The 14,054-nt window shown below is 37.9% G+C and overlaps 1 protein-coding gene across 1 annotated transcript; it reads right to left on the bottom strand.

The window, feature by feature from the left end:
• Nucleotides 1-1,828: 1,828 nt before the first annotated feature.
• On the bottom strand, nucleotides 1,829-14,017 carry LOC106707990 (pyridoxal-dependent decarboxylase domain-containing protein 1). Its single transcript, XM_045679562.1, has 16 exons — nucleotides 13,879-14,017; nucleotides 13,437-13,810; nucleotides 11,951-12,057; nucleotides 11,175-11,306; nucleotides 10,746-10,960; nucleotides 10,119-10,190; nucleotides 9,734-9,793; nucleotides 8,596-8,784; nucleotides 8,291-8,335; nucleotides 7,608-7,658; nucleotides 7,467-7,550; nucleotides 6,845-7,064; nucleotides 6,320-6,470; nucleotides 5,538-5,659; nucleotides 2,423-2,594; nucleotides 1,829-2,071 (listed from the first exon to the last, which is right to left on the bottom strand). The coding sequence occupies exons 1-16, from the start codon at nucleotides 13,948-13,950 to the stop codon at nucleotides 1,969-1,971; spliced, it is 2,169 nt and encodes a 722-aa protein (XP_045535518.1). The 5' UTR covers nucleotides 13,951-14,017; the 3' UTR covers nucleotides 1,829-1,968.
• Between the last annotated feature and the right edge of the window lie 37 nt (nucleotides 14,018-14,054).

The following is a 14,054-nucleotide window of genomic DNA, read 5'->3' as shown; positions in this document are numbered from 1 at the left end:
TTCCATTCTTTACTATTAAAGACGTCCCTTCACTGTTGATTATCGGCTGTCCAATCAATAGGCAAATACCATTCATATCTATATCAACCAAGTATGCGTCGCACGGTATGCTTATTTGGTCAATTTCTAGGTCGAATTTTGCTTTACCATGGCTAGTGATAAGTCCTCCTGCAAATCCTTTTAGTTCCGTTTTCACGGGAATAACGTTTAGCTGCAGCAGTTCTGAAACTTTTGATGAAATAACATTGACCTGGCTTCCTGTATCAATGTAAGTCTTCACAAATGCACCGTTGATCTTCGCAGGTTTTTTGTAGATGTTGTCAAACTCTCGTAGCAATTTTACTTCCTTGGCGTTTGTGAATTCAGGAACACTCTTCAGGATTGTCGGACATCGCGGTGCAATATGGCCTTGGGCTCCGCATTTAAAACAACTTCGTTGATCAGGTAGCGGACAGTTACGTACCAGGTGTCCGGTTTTTTTGCAGCGTGGACAGGGGTCAGTATCGAGGTCTACTGGTTTTTTTCCTACTTGTCGGTAGCTGCCATCTTTGTTCGTAATTTTAACTTCATTTACGGGTACACGATAATCGTCAAACGCAGAAAGGAACCCTTCATATAAGTCATCGGGTCTCTCGCATTGAAAGGCTCTGGCGTTGGACTGCAGCGCATGAGGCAAGCCTCGAATAATACAGGACACTGTAGCGGCATCGGATAATTTACAGCGGAAGCACATTGCTATTTTTTCTTGGTAATATTTGGTCATGCTTTCTGAGGGTAGTTTCTTCCTCGTGATCATTTCTTCAATTGCATTGGCGTAATCTCGATGTTTTGGGAATGCACGAAGTAGCATTTGCTTCCACTGTTCCCATGTGAAATCGTATTCTTCCAGACGATTGTACCACTTCCTCGCTTGACCTCTTAGTTTGTCTTGAAGATAAAACGACTTGGTTTTGTCGTCCCATCCATAAATATCACCCAATTGCTCAATTTTCTTCAACCAAGCAGTAACAGTGCAATCCTCGTTGTCCGGATCAAATTCCGGGATCAGAGATGCAGCACGATGTTCCTTCAGGCGACTGAGGTTAGGTTCTCCACTTTGTAGACCACTTAAAATTGCCTTTTCGACTTCTTGTACCAACAGCTGTTTCAGGATTTTTCGTGCTGGCGGTGTAATGGCGTCTTCTGAATCAGATGCTTCATCCTCAGATGCAGGTCTTGTCACGAATCTTTTCATTTTTTTTTTTCGTACCACTTCTGACTTATAAAACAGTAATTGAGAAATAAAACGCTAAAGGTAACTTCATGCGTGTAATCGGGCAGTAATTCGCCTTAATTAATTTTACAGTAAACATAATCTGTCTAAATGAGCTGCGCATTGGCTTATAATATATAGGCTGGCTACGCTTCTCCCTCCAGGCATGGCAGGTGTCATTGGCGGTGGGAGGATGGCGTAGCGGCTTAGCAGGATGACGTAGGCTTGCAACTGGCGACATCTATTGGCGTGTTGTTACAATATTTTTTTTCCAGCTTTAAATTTTATTGCTTTACATCGTTATTGTTGTGACATTAAGTTATTATTTCTCAGTTATAAGTTAAATAAATGTTACATTAAGCTAATTAAATTTTTGTATACATTATCACTTAAATGAACCACAGACATACAATTAATCCATAGAGAACACTTTGGTTTCACGAATGATCTATGGTTCTCAAAATTAATTTAAAATAATTTACAATAACCGTGAATTTCAACTGTCGTAAAACATATATATTGATGTTTTTATACCAAAAAATGGTAAAAAAAAGTCAATTATCAAATTGACAGCTGCAAAAAAGAAATACACAAAAAGGATATTTCCCTTTCCTATATATTCCCTTCCCATCCTTTGAGACAATATAGATTTTGCGACAGTGGAGACGCACGGTAAAACATTATAATACTTATAGCATTGACCAGTGTATTCTGAGCTAATCAGCAGAACGACCCTCTTTAATAGAGGGCTCATGTTGTCTGGCCGGAGAATGAGCCCGCGCAGGTTCCTCTTCACCTTTATCTTTCTTTAAAACATATCTGTTAATTAAATTAATTTGAAATTAAAACAAAGAAAATAGTTAAAAATACAGATATTCTTTCTCATATACGAGTTAAAAATTCTGAACAGAATCAACGACGAGAGCATTTAAAATACAATCTATCTCTTTCTATTGCGTTAAAACAGCTGTAAGTGCGAGCGAGACAGATATCTATTAACCTATTACGACTTAATTAGTACAATCTCGGTCTCTTTCACACATATAATAGCAGACAGAGAGCGACGTTTACATGTTAATCGAGGTTATGACGTATGTTGGCGGAGCTGTACAAGTATGTTGGTCTCTTTCTATCATATGACAGCTGCATGTGTGAGAGAGAGATGTATACCTGTATATATCGGTGGTGGGCTGCAGTGTGCCGTGTGTGAGCAGCAGACGGCGGCCGGTGGGGGGTGCGGGGGGTGCCCACCAGCTCACCACCCGCCCCACTACAGGCACACGTCGCAGTAGACCCTCCTGCCATGCATCACGCTCCAGCTCCGCCTGAGCCTCCTCTATACCTATACGAGGGTCACACTGAAAGTTCTTAGAAAATCAAAAACTGAGCAAGCTAGCAAGTTGTTATTTACATTATATATTTTGAGAATATTACTATTAACATTAATACATCGCTGCATTCGATAGAACCACCTAGAAGACCACTTTGCCCAATCGTCCTTAGGGCTCTCTTCGATGGCCTTCTGGAACGCAGCCACTGGTTGTTTGGCGTCCATAAAATTTTTTCCTCGAAGTTTTTCTTTTATTTTCGGGTATAAATAAATGTAGCAAGGTGCGAGGTCAGGGCTAAATGGTGGGTGACCCAGCAATTCCACCTCTGACGACGCCAAATAGTCGATCGTTCGTCCGGCGGTGTGCGAAGAGGCGTTGTCGTGATGAAGGAGGATCCTACTTCAAGGTCGTTTTTCTCGATCTTTTTCCAAGACAAGTGGCAAACATTTGTTAGTATACAACTCTGCAGTAAGTAACTTTTAATCTTCTAAAACAATTGTCGTATAATGACCGGTCCTTCCGAAGAATGAGGCCACCATCTTTTTTCCTACACTTCGACCTTTCTTCGATTTAGTTGGCAACTCCTTGGAAGGAAACACCCCCTGAGCAGATTGTCTCTTGGTTTCCGGATCATAGCAATAAATCCAGCTTTCGTCACCCGTAAGCATGTCGAACACAGCTTTTGAATCACCTCCGTTAAATATTTGTATCATTTCATGGCACCAATCAACACGACGGAGTTTTTGGGCCTCGGTCAAATAATGGGGTATCGACCGGGCACAAAGCTTCCTAATGGCTAAATGTTTGTGGAAGATTTTTTGCACTTGAGTCATATCGATGCCTAAGCTTGTCCGAATCTGTTGATAGGTTACTCTTGGATCAGTCTCTTTCATACATCGCACAACACTGATGTTAACTTCAGTCGTCGCCGCAGAAGGCTGTCCTTGACGCAGAGCATCGTTGAGATTGGTGCGACCACATTTAAACTCATTAAACCAGTTATAAACAGTGGCCCGAGAAGGGTCTTCAGCGTGAAAGGCCAATCGAAGTCTGTCATAACATTCTTGTTGACTTAAATGACACCGAAAGTCATACAAAATCATGGTACGAAAATTTTCTCGCGTTAAATTCATACTGGCCTGACACCAACAACTTTCAATTTGCCGCCAATTCGTAAAACAAATGACAAACGAATTAAATTAGTACTCAATAATATTAGCAAAGAGTTCTATTTTCAAAATTTAATCTTATTTTTTTAATTTATTCTTAAAAAGTAGCCAGTTCTAAAAACTTTCAGTGTGGCCCTCGTATAACAAACATCATTACTAATATTATAAACTAGCTTTTACCCGCGACTTCGTCCGCGCGGAATAAAAAAAATGCACCCAAGATAAAAATGTTCCTATGTCCGTTTCCTAGTTCTAAGCTACCTCCCCATCTATTTTCAGCTAAATCAGTTCGACCAATCTTGAGTTATAAATAGTGTAACTAACACGACTTTCTTTTATATATATAGATGCGAATGTAAATCTGTGTGTCGCTTTAACTCCAAAACTACTGAACCGATTTAAATGAAATTTGGTACACAGATAGTTTAAAGCCTGAGGAAGGACATAGGCTACATTTTAACGCGAAAAAAGGGTTGTAAGGGGTAGAAAGTGGGGGTGAAAAATTGTATGGAAGTAGCGCTTACTGTTAATTAACAGAACAACAACATAAAAAGCTGGAAGTGTGCCAAAATGGTATAGAAAGGAGTGTTGCAGAAGTACGGAGAAGAGATAGAATAAGACAAGTGGAAATAAAACAACGAACTAAGTTCAAGAACGCAACTTCTACGTACAGAAGACTAAAATGGAGATGGACGGGACATATGATAAGAGAGAAGAACGAGAAATGGACCAAATTAATTACAGAATGGTACCCGAGAGATGGTCACAGAAGCAGAGGTAGACAATTTAAGCGTTGGGAGGATGATTTTAAAAAGTTAGCGGGACCGTGCTGGATCCGAGTCGCAAAAGACAGAAAAGAGTGGAAATACTTAGAGGAGGCCTTTGTCGAAAGACAAGCTGTTACAGAAAATCAAACCGTTGCCGATACAGACATAATTTATTATAAGGATTAAGTTCTATGTTTAATATTTTAGAGATTAAGTATAGTATCTTGTTAAACAGCAATAAAGGCTTATTTTATTTTATTTATTTATTTATCGCTTACTATCATCTACTGAACCGATTTAAATGATATTTGGTACACAGATAGTCTAGACCCTGAGGAAGGACATAGGCTACTTTTTAACGCGAAAAAAGGGTTTTAGGGGTTGAAAGTGTGGGTTGTAATTTGTATGGAAGTATTCATTTTTACAGTTACAAGCTTGAAACTTATTTTTAAGCCTGCTAACTAATATAAATGAGAATGGATGCATGGTTTAACTTAAATATTAATTTGATTTATATATAAATCGCCCGTTAAACTTAAAGTTTCTAAGCTTTTTTTGCAATTTGATTTTTTTTTTGTTTAAAAATGCACACAATGTTTTATAAAAATTACAAATAACAAATAATTGGAGGAATATTTAGTAGTATTTATGTATAAATACTTTAGACAAGCGGAATTATTAAAAATAAGTGATTAATAGTTTTACTTCTTACTAGTCTTACTTAATATTATAAATGCGAAAGTTTATATGTATGGATGTATGGATAAATGTTTATTTGAAGGTATCTTCAAAACATCTGAACAGATCTTGATGAAATTTATTTATTTATTGTACATAGTCTGGAAGAACACATATACTACTAAGTTTTTTTTAATTATGCGCAGACGAAGTCGCATGCGACAATTAGTCAGAACAAAAACATTTAAAAATAAGCTAGAAAAATATGACTATCTCTTAGATTCTTACAAAGATAACACTATATTTGATATAATAAGTGATATTAAATTGTTATAATAACCCTTTTTGAGTACTTCAGTCATGTCTGTGAGAGCGCGAGAGTTGTCCTCCACATCTGTACCAGCCGCCACCACCAGCTCCAGCAGCTCGTCCACATCCGTGTCAGCAGTCACCATACCGAATCTACATCAAATAAAATCAACCTTAACATGTTGATGTTAGAACACATTTTTCATTACCACGATATTAACACTATGAGAGAAAAAAATAAGTAGTTAATCAAAACAGAAAAGGAGTTTTTTTTCTCAAACTTTACGTTATTGAAATAATACGACAATAAATTGAAAATTAAATTAAATATAATAATAAGTTAAACAACATTAAATAACTTAATTTAACAAAATCCCATTAATTTAAATATTTAAATGTGAAAGATTGAATTTGTGGATGACATTACTTTAGAACAGATTACAGTTTGGATTAGTCTTTTATTTTTAAATCATAAGGTGGCAAACAAGCGAAGGACCACTTGAATTGGCCGAAATAGCGAAATGATTATTACCCACAAACATTCGCAATTACAGATGAGTTCTCTACCTCTAATTAACGAAAGACTAAACATCGCCTACTCCAACAAATTCACTTCCCCTTCCCATCCTTTCCTTATAAGAAAAAGGTGGGAAGGGAAAGAGGACTAAAATCACTTCCACTTCACGTCTCTTTTCTGTGTAGTCGTGGTATTGGAGTCTACTAACTCACTCTTTATAAGTCCAGACAAAGTCGCAGGCAAACAGCTAGTATTTAATATAAAACTGTGATTTGAAGGTTATCTGGTGTACAGACCTGATGCAGTCCATGCCATCGTCACCATCGCCGCAGGAGAAGGCGCCATCGGTGAGTCTGAGCGTGTCCACCAGCTGACGGTTTAGTGCATTCAGCTCCTCCGCACTCGCGCCCTCACGACCCGCGCCTACGTACCTCACCCCGCCTAGACCTACGTACAACATATATACCATTGCCTACATAGGTTCATCTACATCCTACCTAGGTCTACCGACCCTATCCATAGGCTCAAAGATCACATTAATATATTTAAGGACCCCATAAGTAAGCTCATCGACCCCCTAACAAACTTATTGGTCATTTACATAGGCTCATCAACCCCCTAACACAAACTCATGATCACTTACATAGGCTCATCGACCCCCTAACACAAACTCATGATCACTTACATAGGCTCATCGACCCCTCGCTCGCATATATCGCATATATCCGCGGCTTAACATCAACTCAAACAAACCCCCCACAGATTAACAATTACTACCTAAAGTGAAGTTAAGCTAAGTCTATTCCTAAGATGAGACTCACCGGCCCAGCCGGGCACGTGCACGAGACGCAGACAGGGATGCTGCTGCACGCGCTGCTGGAATGGTTCCCGCAGCGCGACTGTCGCGTGCAACACCTGCAGCTGCGCGTCCAGCACACCTGCCCACGTCTCCAGCTGCGTCTCCTCCACCAAGTGTCCCTCCAGCGGGCAGTAGCGGAGTACGATACCGTAACATTCACTCTCACACACCTCGATAGTTATCTGTACACGAATTAATGTTTGCCATCGTCTTAAAGGCTTTTAACTGCGCGTGAGTCACAATGTTAGGGATAGTGGGCAGTAGCTTTAGACCAGTGATTGTCAAACTTATTTCTTTCATCGCCCCTTTTGCAAATCAATTATATTTCAGAGCCCCCTAATTTTTTTCAGCCCTAACTTAAAAACCACAATTTCATTAGTTTAATTAATTTCAATGTCCCCATTTTCTGGGCCTCTTATCGCCCCCTCCTAGGTTTCAAACGTCCCCAAAGGGACGTTATCGCACACTTTGGGAAACACTGGTTTAGACCGTCAAGACATTTAAAAAGTATAAGATGTTAGTATAAATATTAGATAGAAAATTTGTGTAATTTAGGTCTGAAAACATTATTAGCAGTGTATTACCATGTCAGCTTCCCGCTGCAGCACCTGTCCGAGCCAGGAGTTGAGTTTGTCGTAGTAGGGCGGGGGCTTCTCTGTCCCGCCCACCTCGCCCGACTCCACGCCCACTTTGCCCGACTCCACGCCCACTTTGCCCGACTCCACGCCCGGTGCGAACTGGAACGCCACGCACGCGGACGCCTGACTTATCGCATCCTGAATACAACATATAGGCAATAATAGTAAGTTTATCAGGGACCCCTAAACTATTTTGTACAAGTGACCCCCTTTTCCAAAATGAACTGTTACCTCAAACCCCCACATGACCAAATTACCTAATTTTAAGATCAATTATTATTATTATTTTTCATTTTGACTTAGGTCAATAGATGGAGACAGTGAGAATTAGCAATGCTTTAACGACCACTTTGGGAATACACTATTGTTACATTCGTATAACTCATCTTATTATCTGTGAAAAAAATTACAATAACAATACGAAAATCACTGCGATATGATGTTATCATCATCAGCTCACTACAGCCAAATGCGGATTTATTGACTTCACATATATCATTGAATTTCATCTCAGATATGTGCAGGTTGCATCACGATGTTTTCCTTCACCGTAAGAATGTCGGATAAATGTACATATTATGTAAATAGAAAATCGAAAAAGAAATCGGTACATGGTGAGATTCGAACCGAAGACCTGCAGATTGCAAGTACCTAACTGACCATCGACACTCTTCAATATGAAAACTGTTAATACAATGAATGTTGCTAATAATACAATGAAAGTAAGTATCGGTGTTTTTTTTATGAAAGTAAAATACAAATTAACTTACAACAATGCCGACATTCGGTGGTTCATCACCGCCAGGTCTTTCACTCTGAAATGAAAAAAAAAAAACATTTGATATATCTATTCAAAGAACATATACAAACATTTTAATTCCATAAATATTAAAAGTAAATGTAGAACTTGATATTTGCATTAATCAATCAATTTCTAACATTTATGGTTTCGTTCATGTTTGAGAGAGACTGGCAACACTGCTTATAAACATAGTATCAATTCCTTTATCAAAACATAAATTAAAATACAAATATGGTTAAAATAAAGAGACAAGATAATAGAGGCGTAGTTTACCAGTATCCTGAGTCCGGCGCCGGCGACGATAGCGCGGACAGCCTGAGCTGAGCGGAAGGCGGCGTGCAGCCTCCGAGCCAGGCGACGAGCTCCCCCAGCGCGCGCCGCAGCCCACAGCGGCAGTGCCGGCAGCCGCGCTCCCCCGCACAGCCCCGCCAGCGCCGCCAGCGCACCCTCCCTACCCACAGACTACCCACACATTGCTATTACACCCCCATTATTTCACTACCTCAAATCATTCGATTGATAACTTGGCTAATGTTACTGGAGTCTACATTTTTGTATGTTTGTGGTAGACACCAGCAACAAGATGGCAAACGAGCAAGCGGTTAGTCACCTGAATACGCCTTAATAGCGAAGGGACTACTGCTCATAGGCATTCGCAATTGCAGATGCGTTGTCTACCTTAAATCGGCAAAGGAAGGGATGCACAGAAAGAGGATATATCCTCTTCACATGCGTCCCTTCCTCTTATAAAGAAATGATGGGAAGTGCACGTGGACTAAAATTAGTCCTCCGGCACCACACTCATCAGACTTTACGCGGAATTGCTTCCATTTGACGCCTGTCTTCTGCGTGGTTGTGGTATTTCACCAGTTACCCATTTGTGCGACCAACAAAAAAAAATATTCCACGAATGGGCCTCGCCCGGTGAAATACCACGAACACACAGAAAACAGTCCAAAGTCAGAAGTCACTACGTATACAATCTGATGAGAGTACATACATGCCGGTGGCATAATTTTAGTCAACTTTCCCTACCCAACCTTTTCACATAAGGAAAAATGGGTAGGAGAAGTGGATTTGGGAGATTAGGAACGCATGAGGAAAGGGATATATCCTCTTTCTGTACATCCCATCCTCTGTCGATTAAAGGTAAACAATGCATTTGTAATTGCGTTTGTCATTGGATAACAGTCGCTTTGCTATTTAGGCATATTCAGGTGCTAATATACTAAGACTACATTAAAGTTCTGTAGGGTAGTCAGAAATTATTTAAATAAAAACTGTTGTATTACTATTTTCTCTTTATATAAGTGTGAAAAATTACATAAGTTTTGCAAAGTTGAACAATAGGAAACATAACGTAGTTTTAATGTCCACTTTTAGAATAAATAGAGCAAAAATCATCACTTACTGTGCTAACAGATTTTGAATGCTCATTAACAGTGACCGCTTCTGGGATCTTATAAAATGTCTGCGTAATCGCTAAGGAAATATAATAAAACACGTATAAAGTCTATAAATGCTAATTTAGGACCATTTAAACATTATGGTCCTTCAAGCCGGAGATTTTCATGTCCACCAAATTGTTTAAATATGCACTTTCTTTAATCAATAATTTATTACTATTGTATAGAAACCTTACTAATATTATAAATGCAAATGTTTAGATGGATGGATCTTATGTAATGTAATGATCTTGATGTAATGTAGCACAGATGTAGAACATAGTCTGAAAGAACACAAAGGCTATTTATTACGTTTTTTTTTATTTCTGTTAGTTATATAAAAAAGGATACAACTGTCGGTAATCCTGGAATTCCAAACCACGGTCCTGGCGTCAGCGCCACTGAATCCGGGACACTGTAACTCTATAGCAAAATAAATATAAAATAAAAAATATACATTGTAAAATAACAAATACGTGCAGAGAAAATCAATCTTTAATACAACTACTTTAAGATTTTAATTACTCTAAATTCGGATCAAATCAACCGTTTGTATAGAAGAGGGTTACATTTATTCATATCCCTATATTAACAAGTTATGGCTAAATTTAGGTGTGATCTGGAGTATGTAATCATCAGTTTTAGTCCTGGTTGAGATCTTTTATCAGTTCCAGGACAATTCAAAATGGGCAAATAGTGAAAAACTTTGAATTCAACTGTTTAGTTGAATTAATGGTTATTTTAGAAACCGCGCGGATCGCGAGGAAGTTTCTTTTTCTGTAGCCATGACCACTAGTTACTTAAGTCATAAGAGTTCACAGCTGGTGGTGTAGTTATTTTTTTTATATATTTTATTCTTATATATTTTTTAAAATAATTAATAAGACAATAAATGAATCATTAATGTTATTCATACACTTGACATTTGTGTTTGCACTAAATCACCTAAAAAATAAAACAAACTTGTAATATAATTACCTCCTCAGTGGCAGTAGCGGCCGGTAAAGCTAATGCATGTCCTCGTACATGTAAATGTATATTATGAGCTCGGCAGAGCGCGCTCAACGGGTGCAGTGGAGTCCCACAGCCCAGTGGAGCCCCGCCAGCCTCACCTAGCACTAACAGCGGAGTCCTGTTCGCCGCTATGTCTTCCTCACAAAGACGTTCTAACGCTTCAATATCCATACCTCGACCTGGATAACATTTAGTGATAATTTGGAAATCCACTCCACTTGCAACTTTAACGAAACACACTAGTTTGTCAAAAACTTGAATTAAAATTCTGCAAGTAAAATTTTTTTTTCATTAAAAAAGAAGTATAAAAAATCGCATATTCTAAAAAAAATAACAGATCACAATTTACCAGCTTTATATGTTTTATTTCAATTGATAATGCCGAGTAATTACCTGAGGGATGAACAGGTACAGGACGTACACAGGCGAGAGGCAGACTGAGCTGTCTGCACAAGTGTTGAACTATAACTAAAGGACTTGCCACACAGCTGTATATTGAAGGCAAGCGATTGCTGAATGCCAATGCTGTGAAAGTTGAAAGGTATAAACTTAAATGTTGAATTACACAGTTAACATTTAAATAAAGAGAAGATTTATATTATAATTAGATCATCTTATCATCATCATCAGATAAGTATACGTCCCAAATGAGGGGCTCGGAGCCTACCCTAAGTTAGGAGTGACTAGGCTATAGTCAACCACCCTTGCCCAGTGCTGGTTGTCTTCACACATATCTTTGAATTTCTTTTCAGATATGTGCAGCATCACGATGTATTCTTTCACCGTAAGTACGTTGGATAAATGTACATATGTAAATCGAAACTCGAAAAACACATTGATACATGACGGGATTCGAACCCCTGAGTCAGTTCCATTATTTTATATTCGGAATATGATGTTCCTAAATTATTATGAAAATAACATCTAATATATAAAATTCTCGTGTCACAGTTTTCGTTGCCATACTCCTCCGAAACGGCTTGACCGATTTTGATGAAATTTTTTGTTCTTATCCGGTATCTATGAGAATCGGCCAACATCTATTTTTCATACCCCTATTAAGTTGTTTTTAACTGCGCGCGGACGGAGTCGCAGGCGACAGCTAGTATCCTATATTTCTGATCACACACTCCAGTACATCATCTATCTTTGATTTAAGCTCCACTTACCTCCATCTTCTAAATATCTTGGATATCTGTGGTGAAGCAACATCCTCGTGACTCTCACCAGGCCTTCCATGTTGTCTTGATGATAGAATGCATTGTAATCTGCCAATCTGAATATTACCACTATATATTTGCATTGATAAATTACTAAACAAATTATAAATTACATTATTCATGAGCGTACTATATCTTTGTGAGTTGTTGACTGAACGGCTGAACAATTGTGATAAGTGAGTTGCCATTTTTTATTATTAATCTTCATATGAATTTACTGATCTCTATGGATGTATATGGCAATGTTTTAAAATGAAATTCTATCCCTATTATTAGTTTGAATCCTCACCACCACTACCACAACCATCAGCGATAAAATGTCGAAAATCAAATAGGCACAAAATACCATGGCTTATAGCCTGTCCATTAAATATAATATTGTCTGTCAGGCTTATTGTTTTTTGTTTATTAATCAAAAACACAATTTTTATGTATTTAAAAACTAAAAATGTGAAGTAAAAAAGCGATTAGTAATAAATGCTTTATCTCACTATAATCAATTTAATAGATTTAATGAGGTAATTTCAACACTGCAACCAATTAATTATTGGTCATGGTGTAAAATTGCATTATGCGGAAAAATACACAATTTTTGATTGCAAACATTTTCACATACAAACTTTGTTTCTTATTAAAGCTCTGACAATAAGACATGGTTCTAATATTTATAGCTGTCCACCGCAACTTTATCCAAATGTAATTGAACCTTACTAGTCCAAAATCTATTATATATATATATATATATATATATATATATATACTATGTCCTAATTTTAGTCCATGAAGAAGTGGATTTTACGGAGGAGGGGATTCGTAGAAAGAGGATATGTCCTCTTTCTGGTAGGCAACACATCTGCATTTGGGAATGTCTATGGGCTGTAGTCGCTTTGTTATTTAGGCTATTCAGGTCACCACTTGCCCTTACAATATAAAAAAATGTTCCAATTTTCTTTTCTGTGGAGTTATGTGGTGACTTACTTACATTCATCCAAATTTTCACATTTATAACATTAGTAAGATATTATTAATTTTAAAGATATATATATTTTCAAGGTGATTCAATTCATAATACCTTTTAGTTGTGTTAACATGAGAGTTAATTGATGCACAATCTTATCCAATACATAGTTCATGTAATTCATACTCAAGGTAAAACTGATAACAAAAGACAGTAAAGCTTTTGTTTTACACTCATAATATACTACAGTGACAATAATAACTTATGTTGTTGTTTTAATTATTATTTCTTTATCTAAAAATTAATACGTTACGAAATATTTTGTTAAATTTTCAAAAGGTTAAACAATAAATTTCAATTCACAGAAACCACTCTTATCAGAATTAATAGCCATTATAGCCAGCCAGATACGATCTTTGAAGCTTTTAAAAATTAGTTGATAGTTATTGTATAGATGAACTTATAAAACATTCTTACCTGAACATATGTGCCATCCAACGTGTGGTTTCACTGGCAATATGAGCTCCTAGTCTCATAGCATGAGATCTCTCTAATCTTGCAAATAATGCAGATATACTGTGTGAAAGAATGGCCGCGCGCGTCACCGCATCCGTAGGTAACAATGGAGGATCCATACATTCAGAATTAGGGTCAGTTTTTATCACCAAATCCTCTAAAACCTTTAGAATCTCATCCATAGAACTTTCTTCAGGTTCGAAGAAACCAGAGCTCATCTTACGCGGTTCCGGCTTTTTCTCCTCTTCCGGTGCATCTTGAGCATTCACTAAGGCTTCTAGTCTTCCTACTACTTCTGATACTTGAAACTCCAACCCACCGAAGGGACGCCGGTCCTGATAACAAACATACAAGTAAATAACTCTTTATAAAAAAAATTACCGAGGTTAATCAAGATGTTTACCAGCTCAGTGTTGTTCTCGACCTTAGGGCTTTCTTTATTGGACTCCAATTCTGAAGCTGGCGTGTCTCCCATTCTGCGTGGCGAATTTTTCGCAGTTTACGACACACCAACAAGAATTTGTAAACGTCACGTCACTGTTATGTTTTGACGTAAGAAGCGGTAAGGTAACAGAGATT

Source organism: Papilio machaon, chromosome 10 (genome assembly GCF_912999745.1).
Source record: "Papilio machaon chromosome 10, ilPapMach1.1, whole genome shotgun sequence".
Lineage (NCBI taxonomy): Eukaryota > Metazoa > Arthropoda > Insecta > Lepidoptera > Papilionidae > Papilio > Papilio machaon.
The sequence above is the reverse complement of the archived record's forward strand: the minus strand, read 5'-3'. Positions and strand labels throughout refer to the sequence as shown.

Excerpts from the sequence above, each read along its gene's own strand:
- LOC106707990 (XM_045679562.1), bottom strand. The coding sequence starts at position 13,950 with ATGGGAGACACGCCAGCTTCAGAATTGGAGTCCAATAAAGAAAGCCCT. Across the intron at positions 13,811-13,878 it reads TCGAGAACAACACTGAGCTG|GACCGGCGTCCCTTCGGTGG; the intron begins GTAAACATCTTG and ends GTTTGTTATCAG. Across the intron at positions 2,595-5,537 it reads GACTGAAGTACTCAAAAAGG|GTATAGAGGAGGCTCAGGCG; the intron begins GTTATTATAACA and ends ACCCTCGTATAG.